The sequence below is a fragment of the Aulonocara sp. 'chitande type north' Nkhata Bay genome, linkage group LG14, assembly GCF_057382095.1.
Source record: "Aulonocara sp. 'chitande type north' Nkhata Bay isolate Kocher_YH1m ecotype deep benthic linkage group LG14, A_spYH_male_GT1.1, whole genome shotgun sequence".
In the NCBI taxonomy this organism is placed as follows: domain Eukaryota; kingdom Metazoa; phylum Chordata; class Actinopteri; order Cichliformes; family Cichlidae; genus Aulonocara; species Aulonocara sp. 'chitande type north' Nkhata Bay.
In genome coordinates, this window is record NC_141357.1 from 39,043,452 (window position 1) to 39,071,177 (window position 27,726).

Consider the following 27,726-nt stretch of genomic DNA (forward strand, 5'->3'; position numbering starts at 1 on the left):
ACCACCAGGGGGCGACATCACACCAGGCTGCAACTTTTAGTCCAACCATTGTAATCAGATTACATTTTCAGACTGAAGCAGGACTGCTGTTGGTTCCCAGCTGGAGTTTCTGACGATTTCCTTAAATAAAACTAGTAAATATTTTACTAGTTTCAAATCTTGATAAAAATGTGAATGAAATAAAAACATGAATAGAAAAACGCAGCGAATTCAAAAAAGCATCACAGATAGAAATGAATAAAGCGCCGTTATTTCAGAAACGATCATCCATCCTAACACCAAACAAGAGACCTGTTAATGGAGGGGGGGGGGCATCTTCACGGAGCTCTGTGTGTGTGTGTGTGTGTGTGTGTGTGTTATTGGGAAATAACTCGCATCGATGTCGCAACAGAGTGAGAGAGGAGGAGGAGCGTGGACCGGAATCCGCGGAACTTTTACTTCCTCCACGTAAACACTGCGTCGCTCGCTGCGCCTTTTACGCGCTTTTAAGACTCTTTAAAGTTTGTGCGGACCGAGTCCAGCTGTTAACATCTGTCAGCATCTGTCCACAGCTGTTCGAAGACTCGCTCTACCCTCCCGCGCCTTTAATTAGTCGGCACGTGATGTTAACCGCGGCTGCTTAATTACCCGGAGCAGCTCCGAGCGTCACTTTGGAGGAGTTCCCGGAGCACCGGGGCCTCTGTGGGAGATTTACAGCCGAGATCGAGCCCTGACACGCGGCCGTTAATCACCAGAGCCCCGCTGCTCCCAGAGGGTGAGGGAGTGAGTGAGCCGCAGGACTCTGGCGCCTCACACTGGACCCGGACACTCCTGGTTCTGTCAGCTGTTCTGACAGCCCCGACCGGACTCACACCTCTCACCCCCGGAGGACCTGCTGCCAATGTAAGTGACCGCCTGCTGGTTTTAAATGTACTGTTTCCTCTACGGACCCCGCCGCTGTGCTTTACCAGGCTCGGGTTGGTTCTGCGGGCTCACTGACGGAGAGCCGCCGTCAGTGAGAGTACCACCGCGCACACCGGTGATCCGCAGCGGGCTGTCCGGACGCAGAGTCTCTCTGCTGGTGTCCGTGCGCCTGCATGCCGAGTTTCATTCTCAAAATCTCACAATTCCTGCGTGGATCGATTTTCTTTATCAGAAAACGCGCGTCAGCTGATATCATGTTTATGTGTTCTTCGGTTCGGCGTGCGTGCCCTGCCCCGACCTGCCCGCGCTCAAAAACATGTACAACTCCAGTAAATCATTTACGCTTTGTCCTGCTGCTGTGAGTGGAAGTTCAAATTCTGATATGTTATGAGGGCCGAATTTTACGTGAAGGACAGAGAGCTTCTTAAAATAATGAAGTTCGTTTCACAGCTGTCCGGATGTGAAGGCAGCTGGAAGTGGACACTTTATAAATGTCAGTCTGACGTTTGGAGGACAGTCTCCATCGATCTGGTCCCGATAATCCGATTATAGTCAGTCAGGTCAGAGTCTGCAGTGATCAGCAGAAACATAACTGCAGCCCACATGCCTCTTCATCATCATCATCATCACATCTAAGCACTGAACTGATGAGGCAGTGCAGTAACACCCCCCCCCCCCCCAGAAATGAAGAAAAACAACAAAGAAATAAAAGCGAGCAGATGAGTAAACTGTAAATGAAGTGTGCAGATGGAGTGATGAAGATTTCCTCAGAGGAAGCTGCTGTTTTGTTTTGTGTGTTTGTTTAACTCACTCAGTCTCTAAAAAATGGGCAATCTAGTACCCAGAATCCTCTGGGGCGAAGCTCGAGGGGGTTATATCTCTGTACCTGTGATGAAGCGTATCGCTCGCTCATGCAAACACACACAGGAGGTGTGTGTGTGTGTGAGTGAGAGAGTGTGTGTGAGTGATGGATGGCGTTGGTGAGCAGCTCTGGGTCTGTATGTCCCTCCTGGGATCCACTAGTTCTGCCTGATTGTCCACCGTGACTCTTTATGTCCCTCCGTCTGTCTCTTGCAGCGCCTCTCCATCTTTCTTCACCTTCTTACTCGTTTTCTGCTGTGGTGCATTTTCCCGTGGCTCGGCTGTTCGTTTGTTATTAAAATGTCAAACAGGAACAGCTGAGATCTGTGGCCTCTCACATCTCAGGTGAATGAACGTTTGTAGGTTTTCAGGTGTTGGTCGAACAGAACAAAGTCTTACTGGAAGTTTTGGGATGTTTTCCCAGACCACACGACTAATGAGACTAATGGGAACTGAAGTGAAAGTGATGGTTTCCATACTGGGAGGCTGGTTTCTGTTCATGAGAGGCATGAAGCAGATAAAGACGTGAGTCACGATTCTGTTTGCGTCACAGCCTTCGACAGGCTCAGTCTGAGACCTACGGCGGCGGTTATCGCCGATGTGCTGGTCAACACAACCCCTTATTTATTTTACTCACGCCCAACGCGCTGCAGTCGTCTCCTGAATGATGCACTACATCTCCAAAAGTATCCACTCTCCAACCAACTCACTGAATTCAGGTGTTCCAGTCACTTCCATAAGACGACACCTGTGCAACAGGTCCAGCCGTGAAAATTCCTCGCCACTAAATATTCCACAGTCAGCTGTTAGTGGGATTATAGCAAAGTGGAATCGATGGTGAAGGACAGCAACACAACTATGAAGCGGTAGATCACGTAAAATCAGAGCGCGGTCAGCGGATGCTGAGGTGCGCCGTGCACAGAGGTCACCCACTGTCTGCAAACTTCTGCAAACTTCACGTGACCTTCAGATTAGCTCAAGAACAGAGCGTAGAGAGTTTTGTGGAGCAGGTTTCCATGGCGACCGGCTGTATCATCAAGCTCAATGCAAAGCGTCGGATACAGTGATGTAAAGCATGTCGCCATTGGACTCTAGAGCAGTGGAGACGCGTTCTCTGGAGTGACCAATCACGCTTCTCCATCTCGCAATCTGATGGGCGAGTCTGGGTTTGGCAGTTGCCAGGACAACAGTACTTGTCTGACTGCACTGTGCCAAGTGTCAAGTTTGGTGGAGGGGGACTGCACACCACCCCGACCTCCTCGGAGAGAGCAGCTTTCACGCTCATGTAGTTAGGAATGCCATAACAGGGAGGAGCTTGGGTGCAGGTGGGTTGCAAAGTGGATTGTAGCTGCAGGATAAATATGCGCTGCCCATCCTCCTCAGAGATGATGCATTACCATGGCAACTGAGAAGGCTCAGTGCCAACAACTGTATTTCAGCCCAAAACCGTTTTCAGTGATCAGCGTCTCGTGTTGATCATGTGACTTTTCAGATTTCCAGATTTAAGCGCATTAACGTCTCACCTGCCTCACCTGCGATCAGCTGACCGAGTCTCCTCCAATTGTTCCAGGTGGACGAAGGAAAGACAAACAAGCTGCAAAGCTTCTTCCTGTCAGTGCGACGGGTTTGGATTACTAAGCGACCATGAAGACGGTCTGTTATTCAGACAGCGTGACATGAGCAGTTACCTGCTTGCAGCTCGGGTCGTTTCGTTTTTCAGAGACATCCATCAGCCTCCCTGTGGAGGTGTGCGGGCAGGGGACCGTGACTTCCTTTAAGAGTGAAATCTCAGGCGCTGCAAGTTTTACTGTCCCTGCGAGCCGTGCCTCCTTTTTTATTTTATCTGTTAGTAACCGGGTAATCTTTACTCTGCTTTTTATAGATTATTAGGATAAAGCATGGCTTTCTCAGCTGTATAGTTAAAGTAGGAATATATGTGAGTACTGTCTGATAGTAACGGCTCGCTGAGGCTGCAGATTTAAGCAGATTAACAACAACTAAAGCTGAAGACATTTCCTGTGTTTAGAGTTTGACTCAGTCAGATCCTGTTGTTTGGCAGAAGTCTAGTTTTTATTTGATTTCCGTTTTTCAAATCTATCTTTAGCTTTTATTTATCATCTATGTAAGGAGGCATGTGACCTTTAACCCTCTTTCCTGTCCTGAAGCGCGCTGCACGCAGGAGGAGGAGGAGGTGGCACATATTGATCCATAAAAATTAATCATGACTCGCTGCTGCAGAGCAAACACACACTCCCACAATAAACCAATAAAATGAAATGAAAATAGATACAATTTCTCATTTCTCGGACGTGCACAGACAGACAGAGGTGGGGTAGGTCAGCCTGGACTCGTGCTGTAGTCCAGTAAAACAGCCGGTGTGTGTCGGAGGTTTCCCCGGCAACGGATGCGAATTAAAAAACAAACTCATTCTCGAATCATTCAGATATCCCTCCACGATCTGCACACCTTTGGATGCTGGTCAGGTGAGCAGATACAGCTGTCAGTTACACATGTGTGCAAGTTAATCAGCAGACAGGTGTGTAGACTGCTGGGAGGTCAGCTGCAGTGACCTTTTCAGCACAGAGTTAGAGCCAGAGATTAATAACAAGTATGATTCAGTGCAGAGAGGTCTGTTAACACATAGTGAGGAAGAAACACCCAATGCATCATGGGAATCCCCGGCAGCCTACGTCTATTGCAGCATAACTAAGGGAGGGTTCAGGGTCACCTGGTCCAGCCCTAACTATATGCTTTAGCAAAAAGGAAAGTTTGAAGCCTAATCTTGAAAGTAGAGATAGTGTCTGTCTCCTGAATCCAAACTGGAAGCTGGTTCCACAGAAGAGGGGCCTGAAAACTGAAGGCTCTGCCTCCCATTCTACTTTTAAATACTCTAGGAACAACAAGTAGGCCTGCAGAGCGAGAGCGAAGTGCTCTAATAGGGTGATATGGTACTACAAGGTCATTAAGAGAAGACCTTGTATGTGCGGAGGACTGTAATTCTAAACCCTGATGCTACACTAACCCAACGTAACAAAAGAGTCTTTGTGGAATAAATAATTTCATAAAGACATTCAGACATATTCAGACCACACATACGTGAACGCCTTCTTTGGTTTTCTCACTCACTTAAAAAGTTGAAGTCATGGATGGAGTTATGGAAAAATGATGACAAGAATGACTCAAAAAAATTTTCTTTGTCAAGTTTGAAGCAGTTTCATGTTGTTTGTGTTTGTTTTGAAGGTTGTTGAAAAATAAACATTAACAGTCTTTGTCTTTGCAGGGCAACTTTCATCTCCGCCCTCGTCTTCCTCCTCGCCGTGATGGGCGGGACTTCCCCTGCTGCCAGTCAGTCCAGCGCTCCGACAGGTAGGTGACAGCTGTGACAGGCGGGATGAGATCGGAGCTCCTCGGAGGGTCGAGTCAGTGACTCGAGTCTGTTGGCATTTTTTGTCTTTCGGCAGCAGCGAAGCAGAAAACCTAAAAATCTGAATGCACATTGGTTTTAAAAGCTTCAGGTAATTCTCATGTAGAGGCACAGGAGTGAGGATGAAGTGTGGATTTGGATCCATCAGGCCGACGAGTTCTTTCTACGCTGAAGGGAACTGAGAGGGACAAAAACGAGTGCCGTGTTTTCCTCTAAGAGTCTCTCAGGTCTGCTTAACTGAAAATCTTTCTTGTTTCTGCGGTGCAACTCTGCAGAAGTGAGGTTAATTAAAAGCCGGAGCTCTCGCCCCGTGGGACGGCGAATGGATGGTTCCTGAGCGAGGAGCCTCATTTGTAACGCTGTCGGAGGGTGGCGGGGAGGCAGGGGTGGGCAGTGGGAGGTCAGTGTAGAGGAGGTGGGTGGATGTAAAGTGAGGAGGAGGGGAGGGGACGCTGCGGGCGGAAAAGCTGCTCTCTTCAAACGTGCCATAAATCAACCGTTTCAAAAACAACAACGTGATTTTAATTTTCACCCTGAAGGTCGCGAGTTTCCCTCCACGCTCACGCTGCAGACGCACGCACACGGCTGAGGGTGACCTGCACACCCACACAGCAGATCTGTTTATAGAGACTAAACAGGGCCTGACAAGCACTCCTGATAACCATGATTAAAAGCTCAGATGTTTGGTGTAATAGTAGCTTAAAGACCTCCAGAGTAACTAAAACCATCAGCAGGATGTGAAGAAATAAACGTCACCTGGACGATGCTGATATATGTAGATGTCACCTGATGTGTAACATCCCTGATTGGTTCATTAATAAAAGCTATTTCTGACGTCTGAAAACGGCAAAATTAAATAAAAGGACTAAAGTCAAACCTCGATTGTGACACGAGTTGCAGATCAATGTTAAACTGTTTCAACCAGATTATTGAAGCATCACAAACACAGCGACGCCATCACTGTAGTCCTATTATCCTCATACAGATCGCTGGGACTGAAGCTAAACGCTGCAGCTTGTTACGGACAGATGGGTGATGTGTGTGTGGAGAGGTAGGATCAGGCTGGAGGCGTTAGTGTAGATGGATGGATGGATATCGAGGGAGGAGGACGGGAAGAGGTGGACGGATGCTGGAGAAGGTTTTAATAGAAAGACTAATACGCCGGCCGGGAGAACCTGACAGGTCAATTACCAACACGCACACTCGATCCAGCTCCGTACAGGAGGGGCACAGAGCCTCCATTAATCCAGAGCTCGGTGTTCACCATCCTGAAACCACCTGCACTTCAGTTTCTCAAACTGAGGCTCGGGACCCCAGACGAGCCGCTGGACGAGCCACGAAATCGAAACAGTTTCTGTTGTTGGATTTGTCTCATAATGCATGAGTTACCTGGTTTCTATGGTTACAGAGGTCCCACTGATCCCTGATAATGTTTTGCACCTTCAGACAGTTTCAGTGTGTGTTTCAGTTTAGACTGTGAGGGGGGGTCTTAAATGTGATTTTAAGGGTATTTCCTGTGCTTAGGTGGGTTTAGGGGTCGCACATTCTACAAGAGTCTGCTCCTCGTGGTGGATGATAGTCGTCCTTATTATTATCCCATGCTGTGTTGAACAGCAATCATCTTTATCCTCCATTTAAGTCATTCAGTCATTATAGATGAGGTGCTTGTAGAGCGAGCTGCGTGCTTTGTAATCTGACTGACTGATTGGCCTCGGGTCAGCGCTGAGACCGCTGCTCAATTAAATCAATTGAGGGAAAATTGGTCTGCGCTAATTTTGATGATCAATCGGTAATTTAAGTCCTGCTTACGATAAAAATCCTGGATGAGGGTTTGCACTTTCTCTTTTAGTTACAGCCATCAGTTAGAGCTGTTTCATCCTCACTGCAGGAGAATTACATCAGCTATAAATACTACAGCACTAATGGCTTTACTGACACCTCATTCAGCACAGCGGGATGTCTGTGCTGGGCTAAAATTCACCCTGTTTTTTCCTGTTCCACCTTTGTATGATTTTCATAAGCAGAGACAGTGACGGCAATCTGGAACTTAAGCAGATGTTCGTGTAATTTCTATGCTGATGATATTTTACTGTCTGTTTCTGTAGGAGTGCCCAGTTCACAGAGTATCACAGAAAATCCCTGATGCTCATTTTTTGCTTTGAGCTTCGCGACGTCAGTGAGCGTTTCGCCCGTATCTGCACCTGAAAACAGCCCCGCAGTAGAAACGTATCAAAGAGATACAGGAGAGGTGGAGGAAGATCTCAGCCTGGGTGTTTATTGTCTTATGTAGTCTGGAAGATGAGTGGATGGTGGGGTGGGTGCAGTTTTCTCTGTGGTGGGGTTGGGTGGACTGTCCCGGGCTCTGTGGGGCCGGGCGGCGCTGCTGCACTGGGCCCGGTCTGGATGGGCCTGGGCCCCCTTTCCCTGGCGGGTCGCGGAGTATGGGGGTGCCTACTGGGGTCAGCGGGGGAGCTGGCCCCAGGGAGGGGTCACTTGCCCCTCCCTTCCTTCCCTCCCCATCTCCAGCTGCCTCCCTCTTCCCGCTCCACCACAACCACCCACACATGCAGGGCCTTGGAGTAGGGGTATGTCACCAGGGTGCAGAGGAGGCTACCCCCCCTCTGTCCCCTTCTGGCTGCCTCTGCCTCAATTTTATCCCACAACTTAGACATTCACATTACTCACACTCTCATTACACATACATATAGGATCTTGGGGGTGGGCACGATACACGGAGTCCAAAGTACCATCAGGGTGTACACCCCACCCCTGGCATCGTTGCCCACCTCTCAATTTTAAATACACGTAGACATTGAGGGCTAGCAGGAGGGACCATGCGCTTACCTGCTGCTCCTTGGCAGGTAGCTCCATGCCCTCCTGGGTTTTAATTGCACCTTAGAACACACATGCATCAACATTACAATGAGCGGGTGGAGGGAGGTTTGGAGTCTTCTCCCACCCCCGTTCTCTGCGACCTGCTGGAGCAGGGGGGCTAGGAGGAGGAGTTGGCCGTCCGACTGCGGTCTGGAGTGTGGAGCCTTCCTGCTGCTGCGGAGTCGGGGCGATCTGCCTCCCCCCACCGCAGGGAAAAGGGAAACACCACCTGGGTCTGGGTGCAGTTCCCCCCTCCAGGGGCGGGGGCACCTAGACCCGGTTCGTAGAGTACGCTTGGGGAGTGTGATCGTGTGTACAACGTCTCTTTATGTCTGTCTCCACGTTGGTTGAGTGTGGAGTGAGTGCATATGAGAGCATGAGGGTGGGAATGGATGTTTGTGTCTGTGTGTGCCTGTATGTCTGTGTCTATATGTCAGGTTGGGTATCAGACGCCACCTCTCTGGGGACACCTCAGGCCCTCCAAGGTTTGGAGGCCTATCTCCCCCTACCACCACTTCCCCTGCCAGTGGCGGACTCCCTCAGACATCGGTGCGTTGGTGGTTCTTTGTGTCCGGGGATGGGCGTCCAGGTACACACCGGCTCACTCCTTGGCGGCCGCTTATCGGGGCCTGGAGCCTGGGGCTCGCTCGGGCCACTTCGGAGGTGGGGTGCCCCCGGCCTCTCGGCCTGGGGCTCGGTCACTCAGGCACGGCTGGCTGCCGGCGGAGCTCACGGGCGCGTCACTGCAACTCCCCCTGGCTTCTGCTCCGCGGCTGCTGAGTGAGCCCTCATCTGGGACTCTCCTCAGCTCTTTCCGGGACAGTGGCGCAGCTGTTGGTCTTCCTTGGTCTCTTGTGTTCTGGGGGCCTCTGGATGTCTGGAGTTTTGATCTCCTCCACACCTGCTTCATGTCCTGGAGGACGGGGCTGTGGCCCCCCCACACCCTCTAGCAGATTATTACATGAAGGAACCTTTTAAAAAAACAAAAAACAAGCGCGTCCATGCTCACAGGTGTACACACGGGTGATCACACCCACAAACTACACCCTTTTTGGCTCCTACCTCAAAGCACACTGTGTTCTGTTGATCTTATGTGCTGCACAATAATGTTTAACATTTAGTATTTACTGTCATATTCCCATATATCATTGTGATGTTGTTTATTCTATTACTCTTGTTCTCTTCTGCTTGTTTTCTTTTTTCTTTCTCAGCAGGTGATCCAGGTGATTGATATATGCATTTTTTTTCTCTGCCCGTTCTGTTGGTTTTTGTCTTTTGCCCTTCTCCCCCGTCCCTCTTCTCAGCTCTTTCTCTTTCTTTCTCCCCTTCTTTCCCCCAGTCAAGTCTGTCCCGTATTCAGCAAGTGAAAATAAAATAAACAATAAAAGGTGAATCAAATGGACCATTACGGCAAGGCTGGGATGGTCAGTTTGGTAAAGTAAATCCGTTGGGCATCTTTCTTTGCCTTTAGACAACAATTCTGATGCAACAGAGCCAAACGGGACAGGCCAAAAAAAAAAAAAAAAAAAAAATTAAGTCCTGCTTACGATAAAAATCCTGGATGAGGGTTTGCACTTTCTCTTTTAGTTACAGCCATCAGTTAGAGCTGTTTCATCCTCACTGCAGGAGAATTACATCAGCTATAAATACTACAGCACTAATGGCTTTACTGACACCTCATTCAGCACGGCGGGATGTCTGTGCTGGGCTAAAATTCACCCTGTTTTTTCCTGTTCCACCTTTGTATGATTTTCATAAGCAGAGACAGTGACGGCAATCTGGAACTTAAGCAGATGTTCGTGTAATTTCTATGCTGATGATATTTTACTGTCTGTTTCTGTAGGAGTGCCCAGTTCACAGAGTATCACAGAAAATCCCTGATGCTCATTTTTTGCTTTGAGCTTCGCGACGTCAGTGAGCGTTTCGCCCGTATCTGCACCTGAAAACAGCCCCGCAGTAGAAACGTATCAAAGAGCATGCCTGTGACTAAGATGATGATGTCATAGTTAAACACGCTGCACCCATTGGTCTACACACACTCGGCAGAGAGCAAAGAGGCGGAGCTGTTACCGAGCTCAGGTTAAGAGAAAGAGATGGTTTTGATGTTTCTCTTAACCCGAGACCTTCATCACCTTCAGCAGGCAGGGCTGAGTCTAAAGGGGGGCGTGGGGTGTCCACATTCAGTCAAACGCTTTGGAAGATTATTTTTCCAGATTACTAGAATAATATATAAATAAAATATTAATGAAGTTGTTTTCATATTTACAAAAAATAAAAATAAACATTATTTTCCGCGCCCCAGTAAAACTGTGAGTGAGGCCCGTTTGGCTTTATTCATATTATTAACATCTGTTATTAACATCTGCATCATCAGAACATCTGCTTTCTGCAGCAGGAAAAATTTCATCACAGGGGACACACACACACACACACACACACACACACACACACACACCATCCAGGCACAGCACAGTCAGTCTATTTTTGTAAGGACATGAATAAAGCCCGTTTTTATTGCATGCCTTAGCTTAGGTTGCATGTTTCCATCGTGCAGAGGCGACAGAGCTGCTCAGAGGTCAAGCAGAAAAATAAAGGCAGTCACATATTTTTGCCGTATTTCTGTGTATGTTTCTCCAAGTTTCAATAAATCGCTGCACCTATTTCCAATTTTCCTGCCCAACATAAAGAAACGAGGCGTGACTGTTGCACCGCTCTGTGCTGCAGAGAGCTCCGTGTGGGGCTGATGCAGAGGCTGTTGGCCCTGTTCTCTCTCCTCAGCTTTCCAAACATACGAGAGGCTAAAAAGCCACAACAAATGTTTTCTGTGTTGCATAATCTGGTTCCCACACTAACTTTAAAGAAGTAAAAAAGGTCTCAGTTGGCTGTGGACATGTGAGGCAGCAGTCATGATCATCTGTGCCGGGTGTCTGTCTGTGTGCCAGATGCTGATGTCTGTGTTTCCCAGCTAGACGCTGGGATATTCTGAGCCTGGAGGTCGGGGTCAGAAATCTGTGCCTCCATCTGTTCACGCGCACGGCTCTTTGTCCTTCGCTCTGTGCAGCTTTCTGCACCAAATTTAATAACCGCTGCAAGCAGTTTAATTTCAGCAGTGCAGCAGCTGCCCTCTGCGCTTTAATCCTTTAATGAGGCGGACGCGTCCTTTAACAAGGCCAGTTAACGATGACATCCACTAAGTGCTGTTTAATTCGCACAGAAAAATCAGAGCCAGACCAGCATCCTGATCCAGAGAGGGAGAACCCCCACAAACTCCTCTTCCTGTTCACTCATCAGTTTCTGATAAAAAAAGTTCATCCGTTGAATGTTTGGCTCGTTCTCGGTGTGATCTGCACGCCGAGGACTTGCTTTGGTTGAACTGTTCCTTTAATGTTCCTCTCAGAGCCCATGTGCTACGACTGGGGCGAGTCCAGCGAGGGGGCGGTCTCTGTAGTGGAGGGCGAGGTCGGTTGGCTCTCCTGTCCTCTTTTCTCTCATCCCTCCGTCTACAACTACACCTCCACCCAGAGCGCCGGGCACAACCTCTTCTGGTACCGCCTCCCCGAGGGCCACGACCTGGAGCAGCCAATCACGTACAGGTAACCCCCATTAACGCGTCGGCGTCATTTTCAGGGGAAGTTTAAATGGTCTGTATTTGTATAGTGCTTTTACTTGGTTTTACTTGGTCCTAAGGACCCCAAAGCGCTTTACACTATACACAAGCATCCACCCATCCACACACACACATTCACACACTGGTGATGGCAGCTACATTGTAGCCACAGCCACCCTGGGGCGCACTGACAGAGGCGAGGCTGCCGGACACTGGCGCCACCGGGCCCTCTGACCACCACCAGTAGGCAACGGGTGAAGTGTCTTGCCCAAGGACACAACGACCGAGACTGTCCAAGCCGGGGCTCGAACCGGCAACCTTCCGATTACAAGGCGAACTCCCAACTCTTGAGCCACGATCGACCAAGTTTAGAAGGAAGCTGAAGCCAAAGGACCAAAACCGGCTTCACTTTTTCTGCCCTGCAGGTTTCCACTGCTCCAGTTCAAGGTTTTAGGTTTATTTCTATATAAACTTTATGTTGTCTGGAGAATAACAGAGGGAATAAACAACCGATGTGTTTGTGATCGATTACAGATGAGCCTGGTTGAGTTTAAAGCAGATGGGGGGGTTGTGTCTAATTGAGACACTTTGAGAGGAGCTGAATGATGAAGTGGGCTGTAACGATTTCCCTTCCAGAGAGGACGTATGGTGTTTGGGAGGCGGCTCGATCCGCCTCGCCGACTTTGTTCTAATGTTGTTCTAATTGAGTCATGTCTGATTTACGTTCACTCATTGGTGATGTCATCCTGCTCTGCAGCTCGCGGCTCAGCAAAGACAGAGAGAGACTGTTTCTGCAGCCGGCCGCCGCCGCCGACACCGGCCAGTACATCTGCATGCTGCGGTAAGACGCCGGGGCTGCTGGGAAAGTTTTTGTCTGAACCGAAGCGCATGTTGCAAATATATCAAACATTTGTCTTTGAGCACGCTCAATCATCCAGGTAAGTAAATCCCAAAAGGTTGATTCTGTTCATCTGGACGTGGAGGATTCCTGGTTCCTCACTGAGCCTCTTTAAACACGACCTCCTCTTTTCTGTTCATAATTTGTTTCCTCAGGATGTTTTAACCTTCAGAGCCTGTTATTGTTTAATGTTTTCACCTGTCAACGGCCCAGAGCGTCAGAACCTCGAGGTTTTATTACAAATACTGGTTTTATACTGGTCCTTCCCCCTCTGAGTTCAATACCAGCCACACTGCGACCAGTATGTAATCCTTCTGTTACGACCAGAAATGCTGTTTTTATTTCAAACTGCTTTAAAAGTGCTACGAAGCAGCTTCACCGAGCCAGCCTCCGGCACACCTTTATCCTCAGGTGTAAATGATTAACAATTCAGCCTTGGCCACACCCACTTCCACTGCCGCTGTAAGGCGAGGGGTGACAGAGGGCCTCCATCTCCAACAGCATTCAGTGACCACATTATATTTAATTTCACTGCAGCCACAGCTCTGAGCGGGCAGCTGACCTCTCTGTTCTCCAATTAATATAAATTCTGACAGAGTCTTCAGACTCGTCTCGCGGATAGGCCTCGATTTTAGCGACTCCAGCCGGCTGATGGTCCAACACGGCCGGTCCAGCCCGGTCATCAGCCTGTAGATCAGTCAGATGCAACAAGCCGGTCTCTTAGCTTCGATCCTCCGTCTTGGCCGCTCCACACTTAATCTTCCAAAGTGGCTGTGAGAGCATCTTAAATGTGCCGCTCAGCTCGACGGATAAGTCCTGTCAGCTGGACTCGCTCCAAACCTCCAAGTAACAGTCAGCAAACAGGATCAGGTCCCGAGGGGATGAGGAGGGTCCGGGCAAGCCTCGGGACGATGGAGCGAGATCGGTCTACGAGGGTCAATCTGTGCCAAAGTGATGATCCCGTGATGTAGTAAAGTGTCACCTGCCCCGTTTTACTAAAAGTGTTCACGTTTGAATTTGCCTCGTATTCATTTCGAGTGATGGGAACAGGAAGCAGATCAGCGTTACTCGACCTCACGAGTCACCTGACCATGCAACGCACGGGAACATATTTATAAATAAGTCTTTTATTCTGAAATCCAGAAGAATGAGAATGTGAACTAGTTATAGGAGTTAGAGTTTTAAGCGTGAAGCATTTGGACGGTGTGGAGATCACACGTTAATCAGATGGAGCAACAGCAGCAGGCTGATGGTGAGCTCATCGAGCACCTTGAAACACAAACCGATGAAGAAGCGTTTTAAACGATGAGCCGGCGCTCAGAGGACGCTTTGACTACCTTTATATAAAGCTTTTCCTTTTTTTATTTCAATAATAATGTTGTTGTGTTTCTGGTTGTTTGGTCTCTGCGTCGCTATTGTGTTTTGTATTTATTAGAAAACACAAACAAAATAATATAAAAATATAATAAGCCAATGAGCGCGTCCAAAACAAGATTCATTCATTTCTAATGATACTGAAAAAAACATGAAAACTTAGACGGCCGTGCACAACAGTCACGCTTTGTTTTTAAAGATGATTGTTCGTGGAATTTTTATTAGACAGACAGGAGAGAGAGAGGAGGGCTCGAACCCGCTGCACTCTGCACACGGCGTACACTCGTCCGCTAACACGTGTTAGCAACGAGTCACTGAGGACGGGCGGGGTTTCCTTCAGCTCCATCTGAACGTTTTTGGGGACTTGGAGGAGTCGGCCGTAATAAATCTGAACTGGGCAGATTATCTCAGCACATGAATAAGACTCTCTCTCTCACACACACACACACACACACACACACACACACACACACACACACACACACACACACACACACACACACACACACGTCGGGGATTCATATCTTGTGGGGACTTTTAATTGACATAACCCGACTGTAACCCTGACACTAAAACCACATTTTGAGTCTCAGACATGCCTTCAAACGTTGGTCCCCACAAGTACACTGAACTTCCCATTTTTGGTCCCCACAAAGACATGAATGCACACACATACGCACAGCACACATTTCATGGAGATCAGGCCCAGCCAGACAGGCATTACAGCTCTGCCTGTAAGTCGTCTGAGCCACAACCAGTTAAGCTCACATCAGTTATTTTGTGACTAATGAAGACAAAAAACCGACGTCTGTATTTTAATTTTCATATTTGCTACAAACACAAACGTATTTCTTCTGATGTCGTCGTTTACTTCACTGCCGGTCCGTCCGTCATGAGGCTGCTGCCGTCTGTGGTACGAGTGCTGCCAGAGCTGCTTTCAGTACCAATACTGCAGCAGACCTCAAAGAACAAGGTGATCTAGTTCTGCGTTCCTGTGTGGTCAGGTCACTTCCTGTTTCCTCTGTCTTACCGGCTTCAGAGAATTATTTGGCACATGCACAAAGCCGTGCAGACACAGATGCAGGAATAGCATCCACATGTTTCAGAGGTCAAAACTCAAGTTCTCACGAGCCTCTGAGTTCACGTATTTGTAGCCTGTAAGTTCCTGACGTTTGGTTTCGAGAGTAAAACAGCACAGCTGGGCTAGCGTGCGCACGACTGTTCATATGATAAGATAATAATCAGTTTGTTGGTGATGTTTAGAATCTTTGATCTGAATCACAACCCTGTGATAACATAAGAGGCTCAATAGCTTTAGAGATGAAGCAGAGAGTCAACCAGCTTCTTTCTGTTGTGCTGATGATGCCGAGACCAGCGATGACCCAAAATCACAGCCTGTGTTCGCGTCCTGTGGGTTTGTGGTTTGCTCTGCTCCACTTTGTCATGTTTCGGCTGAACGCCGCTTCTGAATGCCGTCAGTTCCCCGAAACTTTTAGAAGAGCTGATGCAGCATCGTGGGAAAGGCGTGAGCATCGTGCGCCTTCCTGAGCTGGCGCCTGGGTTGGAGTCCACCCCAGACTGTTTCCTGTGTGTCATTCACTCTCCTCACTTCCCTACATAATCTCCATACTGCCCCCCCCCCCCCCCCCCCCCCAATAAAAATCTGAATGTTTGGCCGGAGCTGAAATGTGCAGATGCTCTGGATGGGTTCCTGCTTGCTGACATCTCCCGTCTCTGACTTGCAGTAACAAGTCCTCCTGCAGTAAGATCGCCATCCGCCTCAAAGTGTTGCGGCCGGACGACGTTGTTAAGTGTGCGCTTCCGGTTGCCGTGGCACCGATTGAGGACTTGATCCCTTTACAGGAGGGGAAGACGTTAGACTGTCCAGACCTGCAGGACGCCACCAAGATGTCAGAGAGCGCACCAAAGGTCCAATGGTACTTTGTGGCGCACCCGGTAAGTTTTCAGCACTGCTGTTAACCTCTGTCCTGTTTTATCTGCAGTCTTTGATTCTGTTGCATTCAGATACTCAGAATCACATTAAAATCATGCTGGTCTCTGACATAAAGCCTGGTCCTTCAGCCTCTGAGTGCTTTCTCTGTATGACACCAAATTAAAATCCTTTTAGACACTCGGTTCTTTATTGAATTGACATTTTCTTAAATGTCAGTAGATCAAAAGTAATCGAGTATATCTTTAATGTTTCTGCAAATAAAAACATTTTTATTGTTTTGAACACAACATTGGGCCCCAACACAAACTCAAAACTGAATCAAATACCAAACATATCGATGTCTGTTCTGCGAGTAGCGACTTAACCAAGCGAAGTCGCCGCAGCTGGACGACGTCCACCTTCTGACACGATCTGTCGTTTGAGTTCATCTCCAATCAGCCTTCAGTGTAACGGATTTATTGGTTTGTTCTGGTCGCTGTATGTTGGCGCTCTCTTGAATCATGGTTACTGGGCTGCTCTGTTTTATTTCCAGTCAGCAACTTTTCTAATGGCTGTACATTATCTTTACCTTTCTTTAGTTACTCTGACTGATGTTGATGTTTTTCTACGATAGAACATTTCTTCACTTATTATATATTATTTTAAAGAAAATCAAGGCACTGTTTCAGGGGCAGAGGTGAAATGATGACATATTAATGATATAGAAACATATTTATTAGAATTCAACTAACTTTGTATAAAGTCATTTTCCATATTTTGAAAATAGCAGTGGGACCAATATTGAGCCTTATGGAATCCCTTCAATGAAGTACTTTATGTTTAACTAGAAATGAATGTGTTTTGTAAAGAAGTCTCCCTGGTTTCGTTATACACCTTGTGATACTAATGACTGAGTAAACCACAGACGTATCAGCACCGTTATAGCTGATTAATCTTTTTTCTCTCACAAATGTTTTTTTCTCTTCCTCGTACGATGGGATGCCTGTGTTTCTGCAATAACAGTTTTACTTCTTCTTTCAATTAACAGAATATGTTCAGTGTGGTATTCGTGCTTTTCCTCTCTTAAACGTGGCAGCTCTGTTCATTAATCCTTCTGTCAACGAGTCAGTAAAGCAAACAGCTGAACTGAAACACGCTGTAAAGCCGAGCGGAGCTGCAGGATATCGTCTGCAGATCGGGTCTGGATGGGCTGGATGAAACTAAAGTGTGTGAATCTCGCCGTTCTCAGGTGTGCGACTGGTATCCGTTCTGGGACAGCGACAGGGAGCAGAAAGGAAACAGTCTGCAGGTTCACCTCATGATGGAACACTATCAGGGTTTATATTACTGCAGAGTCCAGTACCAGAGGAGGAACCAAACACTCAACTTCACCAGGAGCATCAACGTCACGGCCATCTGTGAGACACCGTTTCTGGTAACTCGCATACAGAGATTACAGGCAGTAACTGTGCAGGTAACCGGTGCTCTCATTTACTCTCAGTGCCCCTCTCGCTGCCCAAAGAGCCCAGCATCATGAACCCCACACATGACCAGATTTTCACAGTCAAAACAGGTACGTGAACAAACCCCCCGAGCGCTGTTCAGTCGTCTTTGTCTTTGCACGTTTCTCCTGTTTGTACTGCAGCTTTACAGCTCAGAGGCCTCGAGGACGTGCTAAACGCTCCTATGTGTAGATTTAAAGATTTGCATAAACTTCATGAGCATTTGACCGTCCCTGACGTGACTTGGAGATGCCGGTCAAACGTGCCTTGGGCTTTACCTTGGGGCCCATTGTTTGGTTCATATTGCTGGCACTAATTCAGAGTCCTGGTGGGCTGTGGGTTCAGTGGCCTCATGGTCTTTCTGGCTCTGCGGAGCGATGACCTCCAGCTTCAGCACCTCTCAGTCTGAGACCAGGTTCCCATCAGGAACAGGCTGGAGTGCCCGTTCCTTTGGGAACAGTGTGGAGGAGACCCCGGGGCAGACCCTGAACGAGAGAAAATGTCTGTTGGCTGGAATGTGTCATGATGAGGACCGGAAGGAAAAATCAAGTTTTTAAGGGTTTTCTTTGTGTCGTCGTTCACCCTGAGCTGCTGCAGTCGTGTATTGTGGAGACCCTGTTTGTATGCGAGGCAGCAGACGCATTGATCGGTGCAGATGACAGCCGGAGGTCGCTGTTGACGGAGCGATAGTGTTAATTTGTTATTGATCAGAAACGATTGGTCAAAATGGAAAACGTGCAGACGAATAAAAAATTGAAAGAACAGAAAAACCAAAACCAACAGAGCTCACATGTTAAATAAATAACTTGATGTGATTGGCTGTCCTGTGACTTCTTCACAGCAGGAACATAAATCCTGCTTGAATAAAACGTGCTGCACAGATATCTTTGAACCCATTAAGAACATTTTGAGTGTAATGAGGTTGATCTACAGCAGCCTTCAGTCCTGCTCACACTGATGAACACAAAGGTCTGCACAGACGCCACGTCTCTCATTAACACAGAGGACGGGGACAGGGGTGAATCTAACCAGGCTGATTTGTCCAGATGTGCATGGACAACATCAGCAGTTGATGGAAGAGTCGTGTGGCTCTGTGGAGGAAGTTCTTCCACCTGCAGCTGGACTCTGAGGACGTGACGGGCGGCACTTCGTCTGCCAGCAGCTTCTTTCAAACTGGCTCTCTGAGACTCGACATTCACAAAGTTAATCGTCCGCTCAGAATTAGTGGAAGCTGCGGGAGAACGTCTCATAAAACAGAACGAGCTGCTAACGGCGTGCACACGCTCATCAACGCACGCGACATGCACACACAGTGTGAGTCGGTGCCGATGGAGGCGAGCAGGACTGCAGCCAGCAGGCTGATAAATGTCTGAAGGAAACGACTGCCGCAGCGCCGTCATCAGCAGCAGTTTAAGACTTCAATATCAGCGTCATTGTCTGTGAAAGGAAAATAAAGTCATGAAACTGCAGCTGCGTTTTCCAAAGCTGCAAACACTGCGACTCCAAAAAGTTTGAACGGGTCGTTAATTAGACCGAATTACTGCATTTATGAAGCTGTGCAGCAAAGAAACATCGAGATATAAAAACACGCTCGGGAACATGTGTTCTGCACGGATCGTTTAATGAACCGCAAATATTCAACAGAAATGAATCCAGAGAATACACTAAAATCACTTTGAGTCACGTCCGTCACCAAGTTGGACGTGTGCCGCTCATTTCCAGCTCCACGTGCAGCTTTGCGCGAGTCGCAGTTCAAAACGACCACATTAGGATATTCCCACTCTATGGCATCATGCAGATCCACGAGTGGAGTGAACTGTTTAACGTGAACATCCACGCCTGCAGCAGGAAACACTTTACCTTCATCCTGCACTGAAATGAATATCCTTCTGTCTCTTCAGGCACCGAGGTGCGTCTGGTGTGCAGAGGTCAGCTTCCGTTCGTCCTGGACAAACCGTGGCGGGAGATCTGGTGGACAGTTGATGGGAAGACGCTGGACAAACTTCCTGATCGATTCACACAAATTAACAGGTGCGAACAGAGCGCGTGCGCCAGCGGCCGCTCTGCACGGGCGCTTGTTATAAAGTCACATCTCCAAATAAACTTGATGATAAGAGCGCTGACCACTGCTAAGGTTTTTGCTTTTATTTGGGTTTTTCATTTTAAATGACGCCTCCTTCACTTTCATCAGCGTCTCCTATTTTTGCACCTTTCAGTAAAAAGCTCAAAATAGTGAATTAAAGTTCAACTCAAAGAGTGTTTTACAAAAACAAGATAAAATGTGTAACGTGTGTCTGTAGCCTCAGTGCTTATAATGTGAAAGGAGCTGTTTAAATGTAACAAACTTGAAACACTACTTTATTGATATATATACTAGGCTGCGAGACATCAGCAGCACAGCATATTTAAAACAACTCGAACTATCAGACGAAAGCAGCGGAGAGTAAATTCCTGCAGAAAGCGTGCTTTTATTTTGAAATGTCACTTCTTTTTGTGCTTTGAGGGTGGTGAGAGACCACTTCAGGGACCTGACTATCGAGAACATCCTCGTGATCCAGGACTTCCAGTCCAAAGACCTGAAGCGAGAGTTTTACTGCTCCGTGAAGAACGAGCGAGGCTTCGATACCCGCAGAGCTCAGCTGGAGGAGGAAGGTGAGGAAGCGCTGCTCACGCCGTGTGGATGTTTCACATTAAAGGCTCGTCATGCATCTGAAACTCAAGCTCAGTAAACACTTTCCAGATGAGCTTCAGGTCTCAGGGAACAAACAGGAAGTTCGATTTGGGAATTATGGTCCTGGGTGATCCCCACCCAACACCTGTGACGTCTTTAGTAGACCAAGGTGTCGATGACAAAACCATAGATAACGTCCAGCGTAATGTAGAACTCCCACTGTGGACTCCCACAGGGGGCGCTCTTGAGCTCGAGCAGCGTTAGATAGAAAGCATCAAAAGCACAGATGTCGTTCCATTTCTTACAGGTTTGTTACAATGAAATGATGAAGACCCCCTGCCCTGTGTTGTTTTCTGTCCGTGGGGGCGTGGCTTAGCCGTCACTGAGGCCTCAGGTGTGTTTGTGTTGCAGTGTCGCTGCCCACCGTGGAGCTGGGCTGCGGCCTCGGCGTCACTCTGCTCCTCATGCTGATCCTCTTCGTGGTTTATCACGTCTTCTGGCTGGAGCTGCTGCTGCTCTATCGCTCCTGGTTTGGCACAGACGAGCGGCACACAGGTGAGACCCCGCCCCCAGCTCCCTCCACCTGCTCGCCCGTTCCCTTTATGACCCGCAGTCAGATAAACCCTCAGACGCACCGTTTTTATCGCCTTTTTGTGCGATTATGATTCTGCATATTCGGGGTGTAAAACACGAGGTAATAAAGCTACAGCCTTGTTTTTGGCCAGGTAACTGAAATATCTGCAGTGTCACTTCACTTTTTATGCCCTGACACTAAATTTCTTCTCTACGAGTCGCGCTGCCTGGCTGCGCTTGCAGCATTTAGTTTATTAAAGGAGAACGTTTGTGACCCTAAAATCACTCCAGAGCTACATGTTTGCGTTCGAGGACACTCGGTCAGCTTCTCACAGAAAAATCCCCTCGCTTTATCTCGATCGGAGGCAAAATTTGACAGTTTTCACATGTCGTGGTAGAAAAAGATTGTATCTTATCTGCAAATGAAACTTGTGCATACCAGAAATGTCACACAGGACGTCTGAGCAGTGTGTGCAGGGACGTTTTCATGTCATGTGGAAAAATGGGAACAGACGTGGAGAGCAGCGATTCACTGAAACATGCAGCATATTTGAAAAGTCCAAAACCTTGAGTGAGACTGTTCAGTTTAGTTTTGTAGAGAATGAAGAAGAAGGAGGAGGAGGAGGAGGCGCTTTATCAGATCAGTTTCCACTCACTTTTATCTCGCTGACTCGACATGTGTGGGTGACATTTACGTCCTGACTTCCTGACGACTGAAGCTCAGAAGTTTCCCCTCTGTAATGGAGTGTGTGTGCGTGTGTGTGTGTGTGTGTGCGTGCGTGTGTTCAGATGATAAGGAGTTCGACGTGTACATTTCGTATGCGAGGAACAGTGAGGAGGAGCAGTTTGTTCTGTTGACGCTGCGCAGAGTCCTGGAGAACGAGCTCGGGTACTCGGTGTGCATCTTCGACCGAGACAGCCTGCCAGGCGGGAGTGAGTACTCACGTGTGCTGTCACACACACCACACACACACACTGAACAGGTGAACCAAAACACACGTCATCCATCCATCCTTTCATCCGTCCATCCTTCATTATCCCTCTCTCCCTGCAGCCATCACAGATGAGACTCTGAGTTTCGTGGCTCGCAGCAGGCGCCTCCTGGTGGTCGTCAGTCCCGGCTACGCCTCGCAGGGCTCCCAGGCTCTGCTGGAGCTTAAGGCCGGCATTGACACTATGGCGCTAGCTGGGCACCTGCGGGTGATCCTGGTCCAGTACAAGCCGGTCCGGAGGAAGGGCTGGGTCAGGGAGCTGAGGCGGGCCCGGGTGGCTCTGGCGCTGGTCCGATGGCAGGGGGACAAGTCCAGAGAGCTGTCGTCACGCTTCTGGAAGAGGCTGAGGGTGGAGTTGCCCGTGAGGAGGGTTAGCAGCCGAGGGGAGGACGAAGAAGAGAGCAGTAAGGAGGTGGCGCTGATGAGGCTTCACAGTCAGAACAGTACAAACTCCCAAACGGGGCTGATCAGCAACACCGTCAAAGACCCGCAGAAAGTCCTGAATTCTGCAGCGTAGCAGCAGCTCTCTGAGAACAGTTACAGCTGATAGAGCTCAGCCTGGGGAAGGCTCGTGGTTTCTCTGAATGAGAGTCATGCTTTTGACCAGGACTGACTCAGATTTATTCATTTTATGGAACAAAGTTTCATTTTCCCTTTAAGGATATGAAAAAGTCCACAGCCATGCTAGCAGCTCTGTCAGTATTTACACCAGAAAACATTTCCCATCAACAAGCTAATGTTTTTATCAGTGTCGCATTATGAACAAATGGCACGTTTCAGCGTCCTGGGTTAATGAGACTGTGCTCCACCTTGTTTCCTCTTCAGGTGATGTTTGGCCAAAACCACTTACAGATACCCGCACGGTTTCCTTTGGCCTCTGAGCAACGACACGCGATGTCATAGTGTGACTTGTTTTGGACAAAGTTTCAGTTTTAAATGTGGCCGTCGCATTTTTAACCCAAAACCACAATATTTGCTGAAGCCGACCAAGTTCTTTATGCCTAAACATAGCTGCGTAGCTCTTGGTGCTTAAATATAACAGTTTACTCTTGACTGTGGTTGACATAGAACACCATGTGAGTACAGTAGTCAAGTTTATTTCTATGAACTATATAATCATTGACCAACAGGCTGCACAATAACCAAAACCTCCCAAATGGAACAAAATAGTTCAAGTAATTTAAAAACGGTTAAAAAATACGGTTGGAATGAACTATGAATTTTACAAAAACGTAAGGTAGAAAAAAACGGAATAACTTCTTACATCTAGCTGAGAACAGAGGATTGGCTGCTCGACACCGTCGGTGCAGGTCGAGCCCAGCACGTGCAGCTCAGAGGACAGACGTCCATGTATGTGCGAGCCATATTTCACACTAATCATCTAACAGCTGTGCAGATATTTAAAAAGGAAAATGTAAATCTCCCTGACAGGTTTGTAGCTTGAACCTATTCGCTGGAACGTTGAAGACAATATAATTACACAGCAAGCAAGACACGAAGTAGACAAAGTTCTTCATGTTTCTCGTGCACGGGAGAGAACCGGACAAACGCCGTTCCTTCGTAACACTGCTCTTTTATTGAGGTTACATGAATATGCATAGGTTCATTAACATATGACGTCTACATACAAACAAAGAGTACCGTGTGTGTGTGTGTGTGTGTGTGTGTGTGTGTGTGTGTGTGTGGTCAGAGTGTGACCCCATAAATAACTTCCCTAAACCTGCTGGTCTGGAAGTCCAGCAGTTCATCTAAACAAAAGGCACTTAGCCTAAAACAGATACAGCCACGTTTATCCTACCATGAAACAATAAGACAAGGTACGACCTCTCCCATGCTCCCAGGATGTAGGTGTGCACACTAAGTTTGCAGACTATTAAGGCTCAAACCTCTACCAATCTACAACTAATTATAAAACTCTAAGCATATATAAGTAGATATTTCTAAGCATAAATGACAATCAACAATACAAAACCTAACATTCCCCCCTTTTTGACCTTTATGCTAGAAAAGTTATGATCACCTCATGTTTGACAGTTTCAGTGCAAACATTTTTATACACAGCATATGTCAATCACCCTAAATTACTGTAACCGTACACAGTTTGACAAATGTATTAGCAGTTATCCCATTCCTCATTGATCTCATCCAATGGCAAACTGCATCCTACGAGCAAACAAATGAATTGTTAATTTAATAGTTAAAATAAGAAAGTAACATTTTCAAAAACATCCCAGCTTTGCTGTGATCACCCATCATCTATGCAGAGTGGTTTGAGTTCTGCAGGGCGTCATGAATGTCTCCTCCAGTTGTTTCCATCACTGTCCATAGGACCAGAGTAGAATAAGCATTCAAACATACCAGTTGGTTTTGTTGTTTGTCAACATGGGTCTCAGCTATCATGAAAGCTGCAGACCTCTTCAGCACTCTAGTTTTATGGCCTCTACCAACCCCCATCACCTCACTTCAGGCCTTCGTCCTGCGAGGGGGGTACTTATGACTCCTCCACTGTCCACGCTCTGCAGAAAAACCCCTCTGTGGAAAGGGTGCTGGGTCCAGTTATCTTACTGCTGTTATGATCCCAGCAGTCTTCAGAGTGTCATCATATGCACAGTGCAGTGGCACAGCATTAGGTGATGTTCATAGGAAACTGCTGTCATCACCACCATAGCTTCTGGTTCATGTGCTTTTCATAGAATCATGATGCTGATGCTATGAACGCTCTACACACATGAGTCAAGATGCAGAAAAACTGCTGCACATCTGAAAGAAGAAGCTGAACTCACAGAAACGCTGCACACTCCAGTTATCACAGTTATCATAGTTCTGTTTCCCTCTCTTTGAGTATTTCTCAGCCAGCTCTCGATCTGATAATGTGTAGCTTGCTCATCAGCTCAGAAGAGACCACAACGCAACCTCACACAGTGGTTGCGTGCTTTGCCCCACAGTGGCAAAGACGTGCACTTTCATATTCAATTCAGCTTCTCCATCATGTACTTTTAGATGTTTCATACAGGGTTCAGCATATTAGTTGTTTTCACAGGTGTGCTCTATATCTCAACAATGGCTCATAATAAGACGACAGTCTTTCACACAGGTCAAGTGCCTCTATGCACATCATTAGTTTAAATATTTACCTATTTTACTTCATCTCATATGTCATTGTACTGAATTTGAGCAACCACAAGCTTAATGCAGATTACTTTTAACAACTATCCACCTCAATTAAATCTAAGGTCTGGAGCACAGGCTGTTGTTGATCAGGGCAAGCCAAAGAATAATCTAAGCATTTTGTGTCAGCAAGGGGTGGGGGAAAGCCATTCACCAGAGCATATCTTAACTGCTGCTGATGTGGGCTGGCCTTCTCCACACACTCTTCAAGGCGGGTTTTTTTTTTCTGAAAATTTCTAAGACTTGAATCTAAACATTTTACAGCAACCAATTTACCCTCAAAATCACAGTTTTGTATTAGAATATGAATATGCTGCTGGGAGTGAATTCTTGCATGAATGCGTTGTCTCCCTGTGATGCAGTCTTACTTGCTCGGGAACCTATGATAACAACAACAACAACCGTGTCACAGACCACACCTGCTCCGCAGCATTCACACAAACGCATATGACAACAACAACAACACAAATTAGGCCTACTTCGAACTCTCACCGTTACACTCGGGACACCGACCCAATCTTTCGGGACCCTAACCCAGTCGCGCGACAAAACCCAATGAAGGGACACTCGGGACACAAACCCAGGGCGATTTCTCGGGACACAAACCCAGTTGCGGGACACAAACCCAGCTTCGGGAGACAAACCCAGTTGCGATTATAGAGTCACTCTCCAACTTACTTGGCGTTGCTTAGCATCTCGGGACTTTACTACAGGAACTTCCTGACTGACGTCAGTCTTTCAGCGTGTCTCTTCTCCCCTCGGTGAATGTCGACTCCAGGGCTCCGGCTCTCGAAGGACCAATTAATCGTGCTTTGGGGAAAGGAGTTCATCTTTGTGGAAACCGTGATTGTTTGAAGTGGTTCATTGAACATCAACGTTCAAGCGTGGATGTTACCGTCCTTACTGCAAAGCTGCTAGCATGGCTAAAAACGAGCTTCAGACTAACATTTTTAAAGGGTTAGTTCGTTAGTTAAAATGCTGAAAGCGCCCCTAGAGGCTGCAGTGTTCATTACAACAGGAAGTCTGTGTTGTCAGTCCTGGAGCTGAAGTCACGATGCCGTTAAAGCTGGTCGCCCTCAAGAGCGGGAGGAGGACGATGCAGATGCTTCGATAGAAGTGTTTGTTTTACAGGTTTTCAATTTCACTCATTTTATTTTAACTTTGATATTAGCTGCCATTTCATCATCTACAGTATCCACTCATTATCACATGTGTCATTATCACATTTATGTATTTCATTTTTTTTGTTTGTCCAGAGTTAAAAACTTTTGTGTTTTCTAAACTGGTGCTTTATAAAAGAGGTCTGGTTTTACTTTACAGTGTTTTGTGCAAACATGCACAAAATAGCCTTAAACACATGTTAATCAAATCGTAACACACAGTTAACACACTAATAGACTATAGAGGTGGATTAAAATCAAGTCCTATATCTGTATCATGTTAGCAGTCAGTGTTAGGTTCATATGGGTTCTATCGTTTTTTTCTACATATCTGTTAAAAACCAAAGGTCACCTGTTGGTGGGACTCGTGGAGAGGTGTCAGGATAACAAAGTGGGTAAGAGTCATCCTCGGGGAGGGGGGGGGCCATGACCATCTATACAAAATTTATTCAAATCCATACAATGGATGCTAACACATCACATGTGCCACAGACGGGGAGCATTTCCATTTATATATCTGTATGTCCTCTGTAGCTGAATGTAGTCGTCATTTTAATTGGTTACAAAGAGCACAACACCTGCCTAATGAGCAGGTCACTACACAATCACCTGTAGTGTGTATGAAAGATACTGACTTATCTGAAAATACCCACTAAATAACCACCAGACAGTCGTAAAACTTAAAGTGCGACACAAACCGGAAATGAATAGTTTGCCTTCAAAGACAAAGTTCTGCCTTAGAACTGAAATCCACTCAAAAAGTACAACTTTTACTTTGAAGGCAAACATGGCAACAAGTGATTTCATTACCGCTCAGTAGTTGACAGTGTTTTCAGACAAATCGGACACTTTCATCCAACGTAGGTGCAGCTACAGCAATCTGTTAGCATCCAAGGTCTTTGGTACAACCAGTTTCACCCAGTAACAGCAACCTCCAGGAACCAGTCAGGGAACACCCACATTTTCTTAAAGACTGGTGGGTACGGTTACCTGTGTGATTTGTGCGTGCACACATGTGACATCGCTTGGATAGTTGTGACGTTGAGGAGTTTTTGCACAGACGCCAGCAGAGAGGTAAAGCTGGGTGTCATCTGCATAGAGGAGTTATCGTACCTGCTAAACAACACAAGAAAAACCAAGTATGGATTCATGCTTCATGCACTGCAGGTTTTAGATATCAGCATTGAGTAACCTGTTATTTGTTTGTTAATTACTGTGCACTTTCTTTATTTTCCACTTTATATTTGATATTTCAACAAAAAATCAGCTCTCATTGTATATTTTTCTTACTAAAATATGCTACGCTATTTATCTCTAACCTGAACAATCAGTATTGTAATGAGAGAATGCATCCTGCACTTTGTCACGCTGTGAACTGTGGTTATTTTATTTCTGTTTTTTGGTATAAAAGTCTTTTCCTTTCACCATCATTATTCATGTCAGTGTTTTTTATTTGATGTCTTCCATTTTCAGAATCACACACACAAAAATAAAACTATGCCTCGGTCGTAGCTTCCCTCCACACCATGAATGAATGAAGCCCCTGATATCTGATATTTTGTGGAGAACATAAATGGTAAATGGTAAATGGCCTGTATTTATATAGCGCTTTTACTAGTCCCTAAGGACCCCAAAGCGCTTTACATATCCAGTCATCCACCCATTCACACACACATAAACATAAACATAAAGACAATGTCTCCCAGTTTGATGTGTCTTCATGAAGATTTGCAACTAAATGTCCAACATTGACATATCTCAGGTGAAGAATCCCTTTAATGTTATG

General features: G+C 46.9%; 1 protein-coding gene and 1 long non-coding RNA gene across 3 annotated transcripts in view; one reads left to right on the top strand and one right to left on the bottom strand.

The window, feature by feature from the left end:
* Positions 1 to 27,726, bottom strand: part of LOC147315244 (uncharacterized) — a 41,721-nt gene that overhangs the window by 2,519 nt on the left and 11,476 nt on the right. The gene's annotated exons all lie outside the window — the stretch shown is intronic.
* The window catches only part of il1rap (interleukin 1 receptor accessory protein), a 31,565-nt gene continuing 4,272 nt past the window's right edge, over positions 434 to 27,726 (top strand). The window contains exons 1-12 of one of the 2 annotated variants that reach the window (XM_086262511.1): positions 434 to 882; positions 5,045 to 5,130; positions 11,460 to 11,655; positions 12,427 to 12,510; positions 15,687 to 15,897; positions 17,124 to 17,292; positions 17,376 to 17,447; positions 19,278 to 19,407; positions 19,880 to 20,028; positions 20,459 to 20,602; positions 21,410 to 21,553; positions 21,675 to 27,370. In XM_086262511.1, coding sequence (XP_086118637.1) covers positions 881 to 882; positions 5,045 to 5,130; positions 11,460 to 11,655; positions 12,427 to 12,510; positions 15,687 to 15,897; positions 17,124 to 17,292; positions 17,376 to 17,447; positions 19,278 to 19,407; positions 19,880 to 20,028; positions 20,459 to 20,602; positions 21,410 to 21,553; positions 21,675 to 22,129 — 1,842 coding nt within the window. In that variant the 5' untranslated portion in view covers positions 434 to 880 and the 3' untranslated portion in view covers positions 22,130 to 27,370. Of the gene's footprint in view, positions 883 to 5,044; positions 5,131 to 11,459; positions 11,656 to 12,426; positions 12,511 to 15,686; positions 15,898 to 17,123; positions 17,293 to 17,375; positions 17,448 to 19,277; positions 19,408 to 19,879; positions 20,029 to 20,458; positions 20,603 to 21,409; positions 21,554 to 21,674; positions 27,371 to 27,726 lie in introns of those variants that run through there. The other variant, XM_086262510.1, reaches the window with a different exon arrangement.